Raw genomic sequence first — 16,910 nt, forward strand, 5'->3', positions numbered from 1 at the left:
TGTGTGAAAAGGTTGTACTCTGTGGCCGTAAAAAAAAACAAATTATTTACAAATCGCAATACCACAATACAAAGAAAAGAAATTCAAAAATTCTAACAATAAACAGGTGTATAGTGATAACTAATCAATTGGCTTTGAATAACAACCAGTGCTTAACATTAACAAGTTTCATAAAATGTGAAAATCATAAAAAATATCAAGTATTTCTACCTGTAATGTTTCGACTTTAAAAAGCTAAAATGAATCCATATAAAGATATGGAAGAAAGTTCCTACACAGCATCTCCACGCCTGGCCTATGAGGACATAGCAACAAAACTCCTAAAGGATAATTTTTTCCTAACTGCCTTGGAGCTTCATACAGAGCTAGTGGAAAATGGCAAGGAACTACCCCAACTGCGTGAATTCTTTTCAAATCCTGGAAATTTTGAACAACATGTTACAAGAGCCACGGATTTCACCTCTATGCGTATGTATATCATTGATATAATGGAATGTTTATTTGCTAAATAATAGGGCATAACAGTAGTGAAGTCCCATACATGTTTTGTTTTCATTTAGGTATACAAAATCTTGGTATCGGATCATAAATTTCTAGCTTTACTTATTTCATTTCATTTCCTACTTATTTACCTATGTAATTTCTTTATACATATTATACATTTAACTTAACATTTTTAATAGATGCTAATTTGTAACAACCTTAATTATATTTAATCACAACCGATACCATTGAAGTTCTTATGTAATTTGTTTAACAAACAATGCCTAAATGACAAGATTTTACAAATAAGAATAATATAGGTCACCGACCCTACTAGTAACACTGTCACCACTCGCTAACTAATGTTTTTAACTAATCCTGCCTATTGGTTCAATAACTAAACAATTATTATAATATTAAGAGCGCATTTGTTACCCTTGTAGTTTTAGTTTAGTAAAATGAGTTTTTAGTCAAATGTAATTTATGATCACCGTTATCTAGAAAATTCAACAAATGACAATCAAAAATCAAAGAACATAATATATGATTTATAGCTTATAACACCCGAGGATAATGTAGCTACCTATCGTTGAAAAAATTTGCAGAATCAGATAACTCCTTCCATATCACTAGATCCAAACTTTCTAACTTTACCTCTTCATGATATTAATGTAGATTCTCAGTGAAAAGAGCGAAATGTTCCTTAATTCTGTTTTATTTTGTTTAATAGTTAAATTGAAGCTTAGTTTCCAAATAAAATCATTGGTTGTTTCAAATTAATTATTAGCTCTGTATGTTGTATTCCCTTTCAATTAATCACATAATGCTTTCTTTGGATTGTTCTATTTATCTGATAATAATTTATAGACCGAACACCGAGCCAAGCCACATTAGACTCACTAGACACAGCAAGATATTCTGAAGATGGTGGCGGAGACAGGGCAGGCAGCGGGAATGATGTTGCTGTTCTTGAATTTGAACTACGCAAGGCTCGGGAAACTATTAATGCTTTAAGAGCCAATCTTACACAATTTGCAGGTAATTTATTGTGACTTTTTATTATGCTAGAGTGACCACTAGTGATGTAACGAAATTCAGCAATTCTACTATTCAGTAATTATGGATATCAATAGCTGTATGTAAATCTCTGAATCATTATACGGAAAATACGAATGTTTAGTATGTGTCGCAACACTAATAAATTCCTACTGCTTTACTCGGCAAAAATCCTCTTTATTTTCTATCCTGTAGCAATTTGGAAAAATCCAGCCTAATTCCTTGCCAACATTATAAAGGGAACTTCTGTGCAAAATTTCAACTTTCTAGATCTTTCAGGATTTAGACTGAGTGCTGATGAGTCGGTCAGTCAGAGAGTCAGGGCTTTTTAAATGTATTAATTTGTTAAGTTTGGCAGTAATATGCTTAAGCCAATAAATTAGTTCTAAAAATTTACACACCCACTTATGGCTTATAGACATTTTTTTTTCATACAATTGACATGCATAAATCTTGTACAGCAACATGTAATTTTTCATTACTATAGGTCCTACTATAATAATATAATGTTACTATTGAACTATAAGTACCTACATATATTGCACTTGTGTAAATATACTTGGAAATTTTTGATTATTATGCAAAATTACATTTATCTGTGAAGTATTGTAAGTAAAACTGAACATTTTAACATCATCATCATCAATCATTTGCTGGCTCACTACTTAACATGAGCTTTGGCCATATGACCCAGTGTGGATTGGCAGTCTTCACACAACTTTGAGAACATTATGGATCTTACCTCAGGCATTAACCAATGAGCATGAGTCTCTTATTCTCAGAAGGGGTTAGGCAATAGTCTGCCACGCTGGCCCAATGCGGATTGGCAGACTTCACACACCTTTAAGAACATGGAGAACTCTATGGCATGCAGGTTTCCTCACAATGATTTCCTTCATGTTAAAGCAAGTGATATTTAATTACCTAAAATTCGTAATTCTGAAAAGTTATTGGTGCCCAGGATCGAATTCATAACCTCCCAAATACGATGCGGACATCTTAACCACATCTAATGATTTGTAGTTGTTAGTATGTAATATAATATGTATTTTAACATACACTTATAATTTAATAATCCAAAAATTCTACAGAAAACAAAATATTAAATTTTTCTCAAGGAAAAATAGTAAGAAATGTTAGAGAATTGAGATGATGGAATAAAATAACCTCCTTAATTTATTGATTTCTCTTTTAACTCATATTTTACAACTTTTTCTTTCTCACAGATGGAGATTCAGCGCTTGATAAAAATTCTAAAGAAAATTTTAATCAAAGATCTTTAAAACCACACGAGAAAAGAGCTCTCAACTTTTTAATAAATGAATATCTCTTGCTTCAAAATTACAAACTGACTAGTATCACATTCTCTGATGAAAATCCTGACCAGGTAATTATTTTATACAGTAACTTATAATTACCTTTCATAAGCTCATAAGTACAGTGAACTGGGTTATCTTACACTGCACCATTTAAAATGTTGTGGCATTGTCTCCAAAAGACACGTACAGCAGTGGACATATACAAACTGGTGGATGGATGTATGGATGAAACTAGCTTTTGCCTACTACAAGGTCAGCCATCAGCATGGATTTTTAAAACCCCTGCAGGAATTTTTCTGGAATTATAATACATATATCCATCATAATATTATCTTACAAGTTAGATGTAAGCTATCTCTGCTTTCGATTGAAAGGTAGTTGGGGTGATAGGTTTTCTTGACGGACACAACAGACGGACATATTGACAGACAACAAAATGATCCTATAAGGGTTCCGGTTTTCCTTTTGAGGAACTCTAAAATTGGAGCACATTTGAGCCAAGAGCACGAATAATACATTACAAGTCAATCTGTGTTACCGTATTGTAATAAGATCGCATCAAATGGTACAAGTCAATCTCCAGCTAAAGAGTTCCCGCGGGGTTCTTAAAACCAATCCATACGAGAAAGTCGCGGGCATCATTTAATTCTAGATAAGTTTAATACTATCAGCACATCCAATGCAATAGCCTTGAACAAAACAAATTAACACAGCAAAAATCTTCACGTTATTAGTAATGCATCAATTAAAATTTTAAGGAGATTAATATTATGATGTACAGTGTGTGTACTATGCAGTGGAGCGCATATTCGATTTCTATGTGTTTATATTGTACTAGCTGATGCCCGCAGCTTCGCCCGCGTGGATTGGTCAGATCCCCTGCAGCATCAGGATTGAGGAGTTGGAATCCAAATTTTTATGAAATAATGTCGCAATGTCTATCGATTAAAAAAAAATTACGCAAATCGGTTCAGAAATCTCAGAGATTTCGGTGTACATAGGTAGAAAAACACAACTCCCTTTTTGAAAGTCGGTTAAAAAAGTAGCCTATGTTACACCCTGGTCAATCCTCTACTTGTCTGTGAAAATCCCGTCAAAATCGATTCAGCCGTTCCAAAGATTAGCCTTTTCAAACAGACAGACAGACAGACAAAAATTTTAAAAACGTGTGATTCAGTTAAGGTATCGTTCAAATAACCCTATGAGCTTAATATGAGGTAGTTATTTCGAAATTACAGACAGACACTCCAATTTTATTTATTAGTATAGATAAGGCGTACACCAAGGAGGTATTAAAGGTGCCATCTATTTTGTGTTGCATAACTGCATAACTGTATAGTTATTATGTTGAAGCAAAAGGTTATTGAAGCTCTGTAAAATGATTTGTCAATTGTTTTCTTAGGAATTTGAAGATTGGGATGACGTCGGCTTAAATATGCCTCGACCAGCCAATCTTATATCTCTATTTTGGGGAAGCACAACCAATCTGAACGTACCAAAGGCTGATGCGTCTACTGGGACAGATTTGTTTCGAACAGACATGGAGTGCCAGACTGATATCGACGATAGCAATGTGTGTGTGAGTTGTCAGACATTAGACCATGACAGTGAATGGAATCATGAGGTGATTAACTAACATGGCTTGTGTACTAACAATACTTGTACTGTGACTGATTCTTTAGACCAGCCGCATATTATAAGAAATTGTCTGTTAGAAAAATTCTGATAAACACTGGAACACACTCTGCTCATACATTTAGTAGTATACCCTGCAGACTGTTAGAATTTTGCTGGATCAGACGTATTCTGATGTTCCCAGAGTGAGTGGAACAGAAAGTTTCTAATAGACAATTTCTGATATGCGGCTGGCCTTATATTGATCGCAAACTGATTTAGGTATAGCATGTATTTAATATGCATTGCATGAATGCATGCATATCAAATACATGCATGCATTCATGCATGTAAATAATAATATTATACTCAAAATTCGAAAAAGCTTAATGACAGGTACCTACCTAGATCAAAAATTCGAATGATGCCCTCTGGGAATGACAAACTTTCTTTATATCTAATCTACAAGAACTTACCTATGTTGGATGTATAAGAAAAAGTCCAGCCTAAATATGCAGATGAACAATTAATTAATAAATAGATAGATAAATGGTTTTGGCTTCTATGTTGTGTGTTTAAATAAATGAGTAAAAATTTTAGTTTGTCGTAACTCATAAGGTATGGTATAAATGTTGCATGGTTATAATTCATTCGAACTTTGGGTACTGAAAAATACATATTGTTATGCTGGATGATTTGATATATCATATAAATAATATATATAATTAAAATAAATCGTTGGTTTTATGTTTTCTAGCCTTGCTATATTCTTCAAGTGCATATTTCATTTCTGTCTATGTGAATTGTTCATTATCACTGAAAATGCTATTTTGGTCAATTATTGATACTGGTTTGCGGTTTCAATTAGCATGTAATTGTTGTACGTTTATCAATGTATCTCCCTCTTTCTGGCACACAGACGCTGACCGCCTCTGTACCTACTTCATTTCATTTGGTTACAGAGCATAAAACGCTTGCATTATTTTTTAATGGATATATCTACCTACTCGTAATATTATGAATTTATCGAAAAAAAATCTTTATAAACTGTACAAGTTATGAGCTATCTTTTGTAAGGGAATATCTCATTAAAAAAATCGAATAATCAATGCATCAAATTAGTTCAATCTAAATCATACTGAAATACTTTATTTATAATCAATTTGGCATTAAAAATAAAATCAATCACGCACCGAAAATAAACTATTTAATACCACCCTAACGAATAAGATTTTATTCCCTCTACAGCTTTTAATTCAAGCCGAAGAGATAGAATTATTGAAACAGAAAATAATAGCATTGGAGACAGAAAAATTGAATTTTCAAAAGCTCTACGACGCGGCTATAGTAAGCTTGAACTCTTTAACGAGTCCTACCTCCGAAAACAAAGGTCTCGAATTACAAATACCAACTGACAAGTCGCTTGATACACAGTCAAGAGTGGAGCAAGAGAATGAAAACAAACCTTTACCTTGTACTGCCTCGGAAAATCATTATGGAAGTGGTAATTCGACCCTTAGCGCAACACCTGAGCAGTTTGAAATGATATATAGCGATAAGAATAGCAGCATGTGAGTACGAAGTCTCTATGTACTATGTATTTATATAGACCTTAGGATCTATACAGCCAGGCTATATTTGGACTGGAAATCGATTACAAAATTGCAGGTTTATTGCAATTAACATAACTGCATCGCAACAGCCGACCGACTCGAGTCCGCTAGCAGTTGGCATACATTCTAGTATGGAAAAGTTCAGTGTGGTATTACACTTTATAGTATTATAAAAAACTATCGACCCTAATAGTGTAATGTGAAAGTGTGCCTGTTTATCTGTTACTTTTTCGCCTGCCTATTCAATTAATCGATTTTGACGGGTACTAAAGGCCAATTCACACCAATTGCGTACACGTGACAGGTGCGTAGTGACGCGCGTAAACCCCTAACACACCGGGTTACGCATACGTCCACGCTTTACGCAATCGGTGTGCCATGTTTCATACAGTTCCATACATTACAACGCAATGGTACGCGCTACGTCTACGCTTACACAGCCTGTGTGAACGAGCTATTTATTATACCTATATCTGTCATGTAGGTATAGGCTACTTGTTGTCCTGGAAAATCAAAGAATTTCTACAGGATTTTTTAAAAAGAATTCTCGGGTATCATAGAGTATTTTTTTTTCAGGGTAAAGAAAGAAGGTTCAAACACCAGTTCCTTCGAGCCCGGGCTCCTCACTGACAGCGTGCGCGGGTCGCCTCTAAGGCGGGGCAGTGTTACGACGCTGGACGAGACGCTCAGCATGAACGACGCGGGCGAGTGGACGCGCGTCCAGTACGAGTACACCGTCGAGAATAGCAAAGAGATGTGGATTGACAGGTATTTTGACAATCGTCGTCGCTTATAAACATAATTCACTCTGGTCGCCTCTAAGATGGGGCAGTGTGACAAGCCCTTGAGAGACATAAGTTCTCTCTCTTTGTGGACCAATTCCTTACCTTAGTGTTTGATATAAAGCTATTCCATGTTATCTTGAGCACTTATCTTTTTTTTTATCGTGCACTTTAGTTGTTTTTTATTTGTCCGCAGTGCCCTGCCAAACAATTTAAAGGAATCAATACTAGCTTGGTGCTATGAGACCTTAGATCTGAGCGAACCTCTGGCAAACGATCTCTTATCCGAATTGGTGAATAGTGAAAAACCTATCACTTTGCCGGGATTACTTCCACTTGTTGCTGATACTTTACCGAGGGTAGGTATTTTTTAATATTCTAAATAATAAATGAGGAGGAATTTTAGTCATGATTAAAATGGCTAATATTACTTTTTTTCAGTAATTGTATTGCATGAAAACGCTCATAATTTTCTAGGTTCTGCCCCACACCTTAGTTGCTAGACGAAGCGAGGCAGCTGCATTGTTGGCCGCCGCGGCCGCTTTGCTGCCTCCTGGAGACCCGCGGCGGTCAAGGTTACTTCACTCCTTACTCACCCTGTATAAGAAACCGGATCCGCCGGACGCTAAAGCCATATGTGAAGGTAATTAATGTCTCCTTAGGCTGTCAACCTGCCGGTGAAAGTGATCTCCCACCTTTAGAAATAAAGCTTAATCCACACTTAGTATCATAAATGCGAAAGTGTGTCTGTCTGGCTGCCTGCTAGCTTTTCACGGCCCAACAGTTAAACTGATTTTGACGAAATTGGGTACAGCGTTAGCGGTAGGACATTGGCTACTTTTTATCCCGGAAAATCGAAGAGTTCCCACGGGATTCTTAAAGGTGCATCCGTTTAACCGATTTATATGAAAGCTACAGAGGTAGCTTGCGTCCCGGAAATCGACTTAGGCAACTTTTTATTCCGGAAAATCAAAGAGTTTCTACGGAATTATTAAAAAACCTAAATCCACGCGGACGAAGACGCGGGTGAGAGGGTGGGCGGTGCATGTCACATGCTGCATGGACCGTACAGATTCGCCTTTTTCAGCGGATTATAGCAAATTAAGCTTTTGATTCCATGCATATATAAATAAACTTCGAGCTGTATACCCCCAATTCGAAGTGATTAAAGACTCACTTTCATTATTTTTTTCCAGCAACATGTCTAGTAGTCAAATGGGGTGGCAGCGGCGAAGTATTATCCTCAATCGCCGAACTCCTAGCCTCAAGATCGTCCGAACGTCGGGTCTTAGCGAGCCAAATATGTCTCTCTATTGCACCATACGTCCCTATAGAACTTTGCACTTCGTTATTACTAAGTCTAGTAGTACTAATGTGCGAATCAAGCGAACCAGAGATTAGAAGTATTGGCCTCAAATCCGCGTGTCTGATTTGCCCGGTCGCCGAACACAAATACGGTCAGCTGGAAAACATCATGTTCAATTTTCTAAAGGACCCGATTGATAGGAATGTTAAGGATACTGTGAACGTTTTCGTTCCGGTGTTGGCGAGAAGTGCTTTAATAGCCGGTAAGTTTAAACAGGAAATCACTACCCATATTATAAATGCGAACGCGTATTTGTTTGTTGGTTTATTGGTTTGTCCTTCAATCACGTCGCAATGGATTGACCTGATTTTTGCATGGATACAGTCAAAGACCGCGAGTGTTTTAGAGTGTGAGAGTTTTATCACGGAGAAAGTCAAGGAGTTCCTATGGGATTTAAAAGAACTAAATCCACCCGGACAAAGTCGCGGACATCAGCTAATCTTATATAATTTAAAAACTTGCTTATACCCGTGACTTTGGCCGCGTGGCCTACACAAATTTCAAACCCCTATTGTTTTTTTCAAAAACCCTTTCTATGCAGATGTCTATTTACGTCATAATAGCTATCTGCATGCCAAATTTCAGCCTGATTCGTGCAGTAGTTTGTCTTTCTATCCATCTGTTTTACCAAACTATATTTAGGTTTAATTTTTAATCGAATAACTTCTCATGACGCAGTATAACTTTCTTAATCAAACGACCGTTTGTGGCTGTTTAGATACTTCCATTGCTTAATGCCCCATTGCTTGGTGTAAAACAAGAATATTTAACTTTATGTTGCAGGAAAGTTTTCCACGGAACTCTGCAGCAGAATAATGTCAAACCTGGACAAATCGTGCGCGGACAACGAATGGAAAACTGTTATACTATATTTAGATGTTATGCGAGCGTTAGTTTTAGCTGAATTGGCTTACGTCATGAATGTACAAATAGTTAAGGAAGCAAACCTGAGTAACTGTGATATGGAAACGATTAACCTGCAAGATGTGCCGTTGAGTGAGAAGTTTATAGATTTACAATGTTACGTGACTGCAGATGATCTGGACGCTAAAGTATTGTTAGGAGTTATGAATAGTTTAATTAAAGAGACGCCTGAAGTTAGATGGACGGAGCTGGATTGGTTTATAAATATGTAAGTGTTTAATATGTGTTTAATCGCAATTGTAAATGTACCAATGATAAAAGCAAATGCCATTCGCAAAAACCGAAAACGCGCTGACCAGCAAGGCAATTTCGCAGCTCAGTGGCTTCCTAATCAAAGGGGTCTGCCAATCCGCATTGGGCCAGCGTGGCAGACTATGGCCTAAACCCTTCCCATTCTTAGAGGAGACCCATACTCAGTAGTGGGCCGGCAATTGGTTGATCATGATAATGGTGATTTCCGCGTGCGCACGATTTGCGGGCATTCGCATACCGTCCCGCATCCCCTTCTAACTTACTGTTCTCATTCCAAAATTTCTATGATAATGTTATGAAATGAAATTTTGCATAGGAGACTTTTTTCTCTACTGATACTTTACTAATTATCTGTATTTATTGATTTCAGAATAAAGCAAATACTCGACATTGCGACGAAAAGCAAAGCATTGAATCACCATGTGATATACGAATCGCTTATAACCTTATTTAACAGTTACGTGGACAACTTTGGAGTTGATTTCACGTCGATAATACTCAATCCGATTTTCACTAATATTATTACGGAGTTGGAGAATAAATTGGAGAAGTTGCACGCGGTGAATGTGGACAGTGTTGTGATTGTTGGTATTTATTTAGTCTCGATTTTAATTCCAATTGAGGAGGATGGCCAGCGAGCAGAATTCCTGCAAAAGTAAGTATTGTATAATATTATATTTATGGAAACACTATCATACCCTATTGATAAGTAGACGGAATGACACACATCATGTTAACCTTGATTACCTTCCCTACATTCCCTATTTTGATAATTTAAAAAAAAAGTGCATTAATTTAATTCAATTAATTAATTCAATTAATTTAATTAATTTTTTCTAACCACTTTAATGTTATAAATGTGAAAGTGTATTTGTTTGTCAGTCAACATCCAGGTCGCAACGAATTGACGTGATTTTTTGAATGGATATAGTTAAATACCTGGAGACTGACAAAGGCAGTCTCACTAGCAACCTGAGAAGTTAGCGATGTTACACCTCAGTGTCTGCGAACGTGTCTGATCTCTCTCTTGTCGTGGCGGATTGCCGTCCCAGAGTAACACTTGTGTTTGTACAAACACTTATACCGAAGCTATATTTTGGGCAGAAGAATACATATTGATGTAAAGCTTGCAACTATGCCTTTAATTTACAGATGGGTTATGTACAGTAGCATTAGAGGTCTCCCAGTGAAAATATTCTCGGTACCTTTCAAATGGCTCGCGAAACACAAACCAGATATTCTCTACATATTCCTGCAGCATCTACGAGAATGTAAGTATCTCCTCAACTTTCAACTTGGTTTAAATTCCAGTCTGTTATTAATGTATAGAAATCATTTTCCGTTACCCGTTGATAAAAGAAACTCAAACAAAAAAATAATTTTCCTTAAGTTTTGGCAATTCAAATTAGATATTAAAATACATACTCGTATTATGACCAAAGTTTTTCATAGGCTCAATAAATGGCTCCATCACAAGCAGAAGATATATCTTTTTGACCAAGTTATCATCGGATCCAGTTCATAATGATTATGATTAATGGTCATGTTGATGATATGTCTATATTGTTTTAAAAATCTGGTTTCCAGTCTGCGCCAGTAGTTGCGACAGTGCAAGCGGCAGTACTATCCGGGTATACATTGCCGCTCTCATCAGCGAACTGCTGAACTTAACCGACGTGGACGAGCAGTGTATCGAGAAGCAGCTGCTACCGGCCGCGGTCGCGCTACTGTACGACAGTGACGTGTAAGTTACCAGAAGTGCGGGATTTCTCCTTTGACCAAAAAGCTAAATGGCAGTATGGGCTGATAGAGCGCCGCGCCCATACAATTATTGGCGATCACTTGAAAATGCTCAGCTAACAGCTATTATAAAATAAATAAATTTAAAAAAATAAGAAAAAATTAAAACCCAGCTTCAATAATCACTAACACTAAAACGTAAAAAGTATTTAATTTATTACCCAATATAAATGTAAATGTTATATTGCAAGAAATCAAGTCGATTGACATTCTACCGTTTAATTATAATATCACTAGTGAGATTGTAATATCACGGCTTTGACAATATACCTGCGACATTACAAGAGTAAAATGTAGTTTAAAATAACACTTTTTGGAGATTCCGGTGCCATATTTCCTACCAAATATAACTTGAATACCTTCAAGGCTAGAATGAATAGACATCTTCTTGGCAAACGCGCTTCACCCTAGATCTAATCATTGCTCTTTATTAGGCATGAATATCATCAAGCTCAAGACTATCTTACAATAATAATAAAAATTGCGTCTGTGTTTGATAGTTTTAAAGAGGAGTAGGGGATTTGTTGTTGATCTTTATTTTGTTTTTAGTACGGTCCGAGAAGCAGCAATCACGACTTGGGGAAGCATAACCAGGACGAGCATAGCTCGCCATTTGACTTGCGAGGACCAATGCTGGCCGCCCTTCGAGAACATTCTTAACACGGGTGCTATATCGGGAAGGGAAGGCGCGCGGGCTGCGGAGGCTTTAGCGCTACTGGTGTTACCTACTGTGGACAGCCACGCCGTGTCCGAGAGAGGTATGTGCAGAAGCATTGATCCAAGCTCTACACCAATGTTGGCTTCTTTTCGGGAACATTCTCAACACAGGTGCTATACCGGGATGGGAAGGCGCGCGGGTTGCGGAGGCTTTAGTGTTATTGGTGTTACCTACTGTTGATAGTCATGCCGTGTCCGGAGGAGTATTTGCAATGATCCTAGGCTCTGGAGTCTAGACCAACCTAATAAAATCTCATACTAAGCACACAGATGATCCCACGATATATGTGGGTATCGGGTTACTCCAAAAAGCTAGATTTGTGTCTAGAATCGTGCCCCCGACCATCCGAATAAAAGTCCGACGTCTTAATAACTGAGCTATCACCGCTAGTTTGCTCACAAGGTATTCATACTATAAAAACCGACCAAGTGCGAGTCAGACTCGCGCACCGAGGGTTCTGTACTCGGCTATTTTTTCCGACATTCCGCACGATAGATTAAAAATTATATGCATAAAAATAAATAAAAATCGGTTAGATGATGCTATAAGGGTTCTTTTTTCCTTTGGAAGTACGAAACCCTAGAAATACCTCATACAATCTTTTTGTATGTATTTAAGCTATAATCTCATTGCTTTGTCTGACTTCTTCCAGCGGTGTCGCTGCTATGCGCGCTATGCCACGTGAGTGCGGCGGCGGAGTGCGTGTGCGCGTTGGCGCCCGCCTTGCAACTGGCCGCGCACCACTGCGCGCATCACCCGGCGTTACTTCCTGCACTTAGGTATTTTTAAGCGCGCTTCATCTTATATCATACAAACTTTCCTTTTTATAGTATTAAGTGTTAGTGAATAGGCACCTTCTAGGTAAACGCGTCCCATCTTAGACAACATCATCACTTTCCATCAGGCGTGATTGTGGTCAAGCGCTTGCCTATTATGAATAAAAAAAAGTAGGATATTATATTAATAAGGATTCTTATTCTGTGTTCAAATCAACAGGAAATTAGAGGAGACAGTCCAATCGCCGTCTCTAGCTCAATATAAACCAGCCATCGAAGCCCTGCTCCACGTGGCGGGCTCCACCGAAGCGCCCGCGAGGGGACGCGACCCCTCCCCGCGACCCCCCACCAACCTCCAAGCGGCGCAAGAGGTCGGCCGCAGGGTCACGCAGATGTTCCAACAATCCAAGACCAATATGAACCTGCAAAGCATCTTCAAGAAGAAAACGTAGCAGACGGAAGGTATCACTGCAGCCGAGGTATTGATTTGAAGGAGTAAAAGGACGTTTGGAATTGGTTTTAGAGTTTGACAATAGAAAGGACAACATGCCGTTTATATTATGTACTTTGATCGTGCCAAAATGGAAACACGACGCTTAGCTCCGCTCATCGACCATATAAAAAATATTTATCTGACAGCAAAATGACACTTCGCGACTAATATAAAACTTAAAAACTACACAGTAAGGCCTCATTTACACTAGAGTTTTTTAACATCCGTTTAAAAAGCGCCCAAATAGATTTATTTTCCCTATTTCCTTTACTTGATAGGGTTACTACTCTATCGAGCAAGGGAAATAGCGAAGGAATATATCCCTTGCACTCTTTTTGACAGTTGATAATAATAATTAGTCGCCATTGAATCGTGCGTTTTGAATGAAGATGACTGGTCGCGACCGCCTTGCAACTGTCACACTAAACGAATATTCGTCAAGATCAACCCATCGCCGGCTCTGAGCACGGGTCTCATCTCAGAATGAGAAGGGTTGCTGGCCAATTGCGGATTGACAGATTTCACTTTCCTTTGAGAAAATTATGGAAAACTTTCAAGCGTGCAGGTTTTCTCACGATGTTTTCCTTCACAGTTCAAGCAAGTTCTATTTAATGCTTTAAACACACATCTAAAAGTTAAAGGTGCGTTGCCCGAAATCAAATCCCCGACCCCGCGTATAGGAAGCCGACATCTTAACCACTTGGCTATCACTGCTCTATTACGAATCTTCTATAATCGAATATTGCGCTGCATAACGTAACATAACGTAATGCATACAAAGTTTTTTTGAATTGGAAATGGAAATGTTTAAAAATGATATCGGCTGTATGTGGTTGTAATAAATGTACTTACAATAACAATATTAATGTAACGAATTTTTATTGCGCATAAAACCTTTACATTTTTTTTTAATCCAAGCGTTTTTCAATCTTTGTTGATAACTAAGTTATTTGCATTAATACAAATTAAATACAAGGATTTTATTATTACATTTTGCATAACTTTTATTTAATTGTTTTAAATATCCCTAAACACGCAATAAAAATTCGGCATACACTTATTTTTATCAAAATAATTGTGTACCTGCTAACGAAAATTTAAATAAAAAATTAGCTGTTCTATTCAAAATAGCAGTTATATAAAATCATATTTGTAATAGGTACACAATAGTGTAGTAGTTGATTAAAATTATTACAACTTACAATTTCATTCCAACTCGAATTTCCAAAATAAATAATATTACACAATCATATTTGTAACATTGATGGTTAAATTGTACCTACTTTGAATAAATGACTTTGACTTTGACTTTAAAAGTAGTCTTTAAATTGGATGTTTTACTCTGTAGTCGAATACCAATTCTTATTAATAATAATAATAATTACGTAACTATTATTTATTTATTAGTTCTTAGTAACATCTTCCAGCTCTAAATGTAATTTACCCCAGTCTCCACCAAATAGAACTTCAACTTAGGTATTAACTGACCATATTAAAAAGTACTCGATTTATTTTTTATGCAAAAACAAATTAGAAAATATATTTGAAATGTTGATGTTAATGAATTTAAGATTTTAAATGTAATAAACATTAGAGTTTAAAAAAGTATCACCTATCACTAATAAAATTAAATGAACTATTTTTACACCATGTACGCGTAAAATATGTATTATTATTATTGATGTTAAATAGTGCATCTAATTTTATGTTAGATCCAAACTTAAGTCTTGACAAATAACCATTCCAATAAAATTATTTGTAAGTATCAAAAATGAAATTATAACACTATAAAATGTACTTAATTACTTTATTATTTATGAACTATTATTTATTTATAAGATAAAAATAATATCTGCTGCTGCTATAATTGCTGTTATCGTAATAGGTACCCCTTGAATACCAGTTTTTAGTTTCCGAAAACAAAATTAGAAGTTTAGTTCCTTGTCATACAAGTAGTAGTATCGAATCTCACGAATGCCATCAAAGTTTTCGAGATCTGCAAACTCGTAGTAGGGGTAAAGTGTAGTATGAGATTTTACATCTCGCCAAGGTTGATAGAATTCGATGTCGAAACACCTCAGTAAATAGACCTAAAGGTATAGATTTTAACGTCATATATTCGCAAGGTTTCTGCTGGAATGCTGGCTGTAAATGCAGGACGAACTTGAGTTTTAAAACGAGAAGCTTAAAGACCATTTTACTTTGACGTGTTTCGACGCTCGAATTCTGTCGTTAGCGAAATTTAAAATCAGTATCTCCACGGGCGTGGAAATCGCAACAAGTCCGAGCTGCTATTGATTGGTCTCTATAGAGCGCACTTTGACTTTGCTCTCACTTAAGACTCTGTTAAAACGAGACAGCGTTATACCGCTGGCATAAATCTGTCAAGTTTTAACTGAAACTTAACTCTAAGCAAAGTCAATGGTCGCTTTATAGATTTCAACCAATGAGTTGTATCGAATTTGGTGGCACAGAGAGACTATCGCCGCGATTCTCTCATTCGTAGAGATGGTGTCTAACCTTACAGAAGTTAAATGTATAATTGTCATTATTATCATCATACATTAGATTCCGGTTCATATAAAGGCCAATACACATTCTGCGTTAAGTGTTAAGTGTTAGTGGTAGCTAATTGGAGTTAATTCGGTTGAGTGTACACAATCTTTAAACTAATTTGACAGATTTAAAAATAGTGCTATCAATTTCACGATGTTTCTTGAGGAAAAGGACAGCATTAGACTTAGCGCACACCAGTAGAATGGAATGGAATCGCGATGCGGCTTTTTTGTCTTGATAACAATCCAAATTAATGAATCTTATTTATTTCGGCACTTGGCACTTCGGCGGAAGTTTATTTGAGTCTCCTCCGTGTTTCATTTTCAGTGTGCCAATTTCGACCATATGTCAACTTTCATAAAGCTGAGTTTTAATACTTTAATTTGTTATAAAAAATACCCGGCTCTGCTCCACTCCATCTGTATGCGCTGTCCCTTACTTTAAGACAAGAAAGCAGCAGCTCTTGTAGTGTGTTTAGTTTCAGAGTTCAGATTGTCAAAAACAATTATTTTAATGACAAAATTGCGTAGTTTATTCAATATGGTGCTAACCTTGTTTCCTATAGCTAAGCATATTATTTTTTATTTATACCTAAGTTATTATTATTATTAGACAAGTTTATAGTTCAAAAGTAAACAAATATGTATAGGTTTCGTTTTTTCCGAACAAAAAATATCTGTACAGACCAATTTGATCAATGATTTTTTTCGTTTGACGTGATCGATTCGATTTTCCTGTGCTGTACTCATTTTCTTTATTAATATTAATACTTTGTTATTGTTATTTATTTAGTATTTATTGAGTTGTAAGTAACATTTCATATTTTTCGTGTTATCTTTTAAGCGACGTTAGATATAATAAAATAATATTTATGTAGGTACTTAAAATACTTGCACGCATTCTGTGAATCTCGCTACTTGGAACTTCTTAGACTTATCATTATTATTATAACTTTACATGTTAAATTTGTGTGATAAAATCTATGTTGAAATCAATGTATTGGCACATAAAACTGTAGGTTGTGTCGGAAAAATGTTAAAATCTAGTGGAAACTCCTACATTTTGTTGCGCAGATAATAAGCCGCTTCCCTGTTAACATTGCGGTGGAATCAGCTAGATTTGTTCCTGGCTTAAAATAGTGGGAAAATATAATTTTTT

General features: G+C 36.4%; 1 protein-coding gene and 1 long non-coding RNA gene across 4 annotated transcripts; one reads left to right on the top strand and one right to left on the bottom strand.

Moving 5' to 3' along the window:
* The first annotated feature begins 36 nt into the window (after window positions 1–36).
* Window positions 37–14,236, top strand: LOC123868208 (RAB11-binding protein RELCH homolog). Of its 3 annotated transcripts, none has more exons than XM_045910621.1 (16): window positions 37–468; window positions 1,351–1,521; window positions 2,766–2,926; window positions 4,261–4,482; window positions 5,721–6,043; window positions 6,662–6,853; window positions 7,064–7,226; window positions 7,345–7,510; window positions 8,064–8,435; window positions 9,017–9,365; window positions 9,780–10,064; window positions 10,562–10,680; window positions 10,997–11,153; window positions 11,759–11,967; window positions 12,580–12,706; window positions 12,924–14,236. In XM_045910621.1, exons 1-16 carry the CDS (start codon window positions 240–242, stop codon window positions 13,153–13,155), a joined length of 3,477 nt encoding a protein of 1,158 aa, XP_045766577.1. In that variant the 5' UTR covers window positions 37–239; the 3' UTR covers window positions 13,156–14,236. The 3 variants fall into 3 exon arrangements, with proteins under 3 accessions (XP_045766577.1, XP_045766578.1, XP_045766580.1); XM_045910622.1 differs by having other exon boundaries at window positions 4,261–4,437; XM_045910624.1 differs by having other exon boundaries at window positions 4,261–4,431.
* On the bottom strand, window positions 4,938–16,910 carry LOC123868227. The gene is made up of 3 exons (XR_006796617.1): window positions 16,130–16,910; window positions 8,003–8,008; window positions 4,938–4,948 (listed from the first exon to the last, which is right to left on the bottom strand). It is a non-coding gene; the product is annotated as an uncharacterized LOC123868227 (long non-coding RNA).

The sequence above is a fragment of the Maniola jurtina genome, chromosome 9 (assembly GCF_905333055.1).
Source record: "Maniola jurtina chromosome 9, ilManJurt1.1, whole genome shotgun sequence".
In the NCBI taxonomy this organism is placed as follows: Eukaryota; Metazoa; Arthropoda; class Insecta; order Lepidoptera; family Nymphalidae; genus Maniola; species Maniola jurtina.

Excerpts from the sequence above, each read along its gene's own strand:
- LOC123868208 (XM_045910621.1), top strand. The coding sequence starts at position 240 with ATGAATCCATATAAAGATATGGAAGAAAGTTCCTACACAGCATCTCCA. Across the intron at positions 9,366-9,779 it reads CTGGATTGGTTTATAAATAT|AATAAAGCAAATACTCGACA; the intron begins GTAAGTGTTTAA and ends TATTGATTTCAG. Across the intron at positions 10,065-10,561 it reads CGAGCAGAATTCCTGCAAAA|ATGGGTTATGTACAGTAGCA; the intron begins GTAAGTATTGTA and ends TTTAATTTACAG.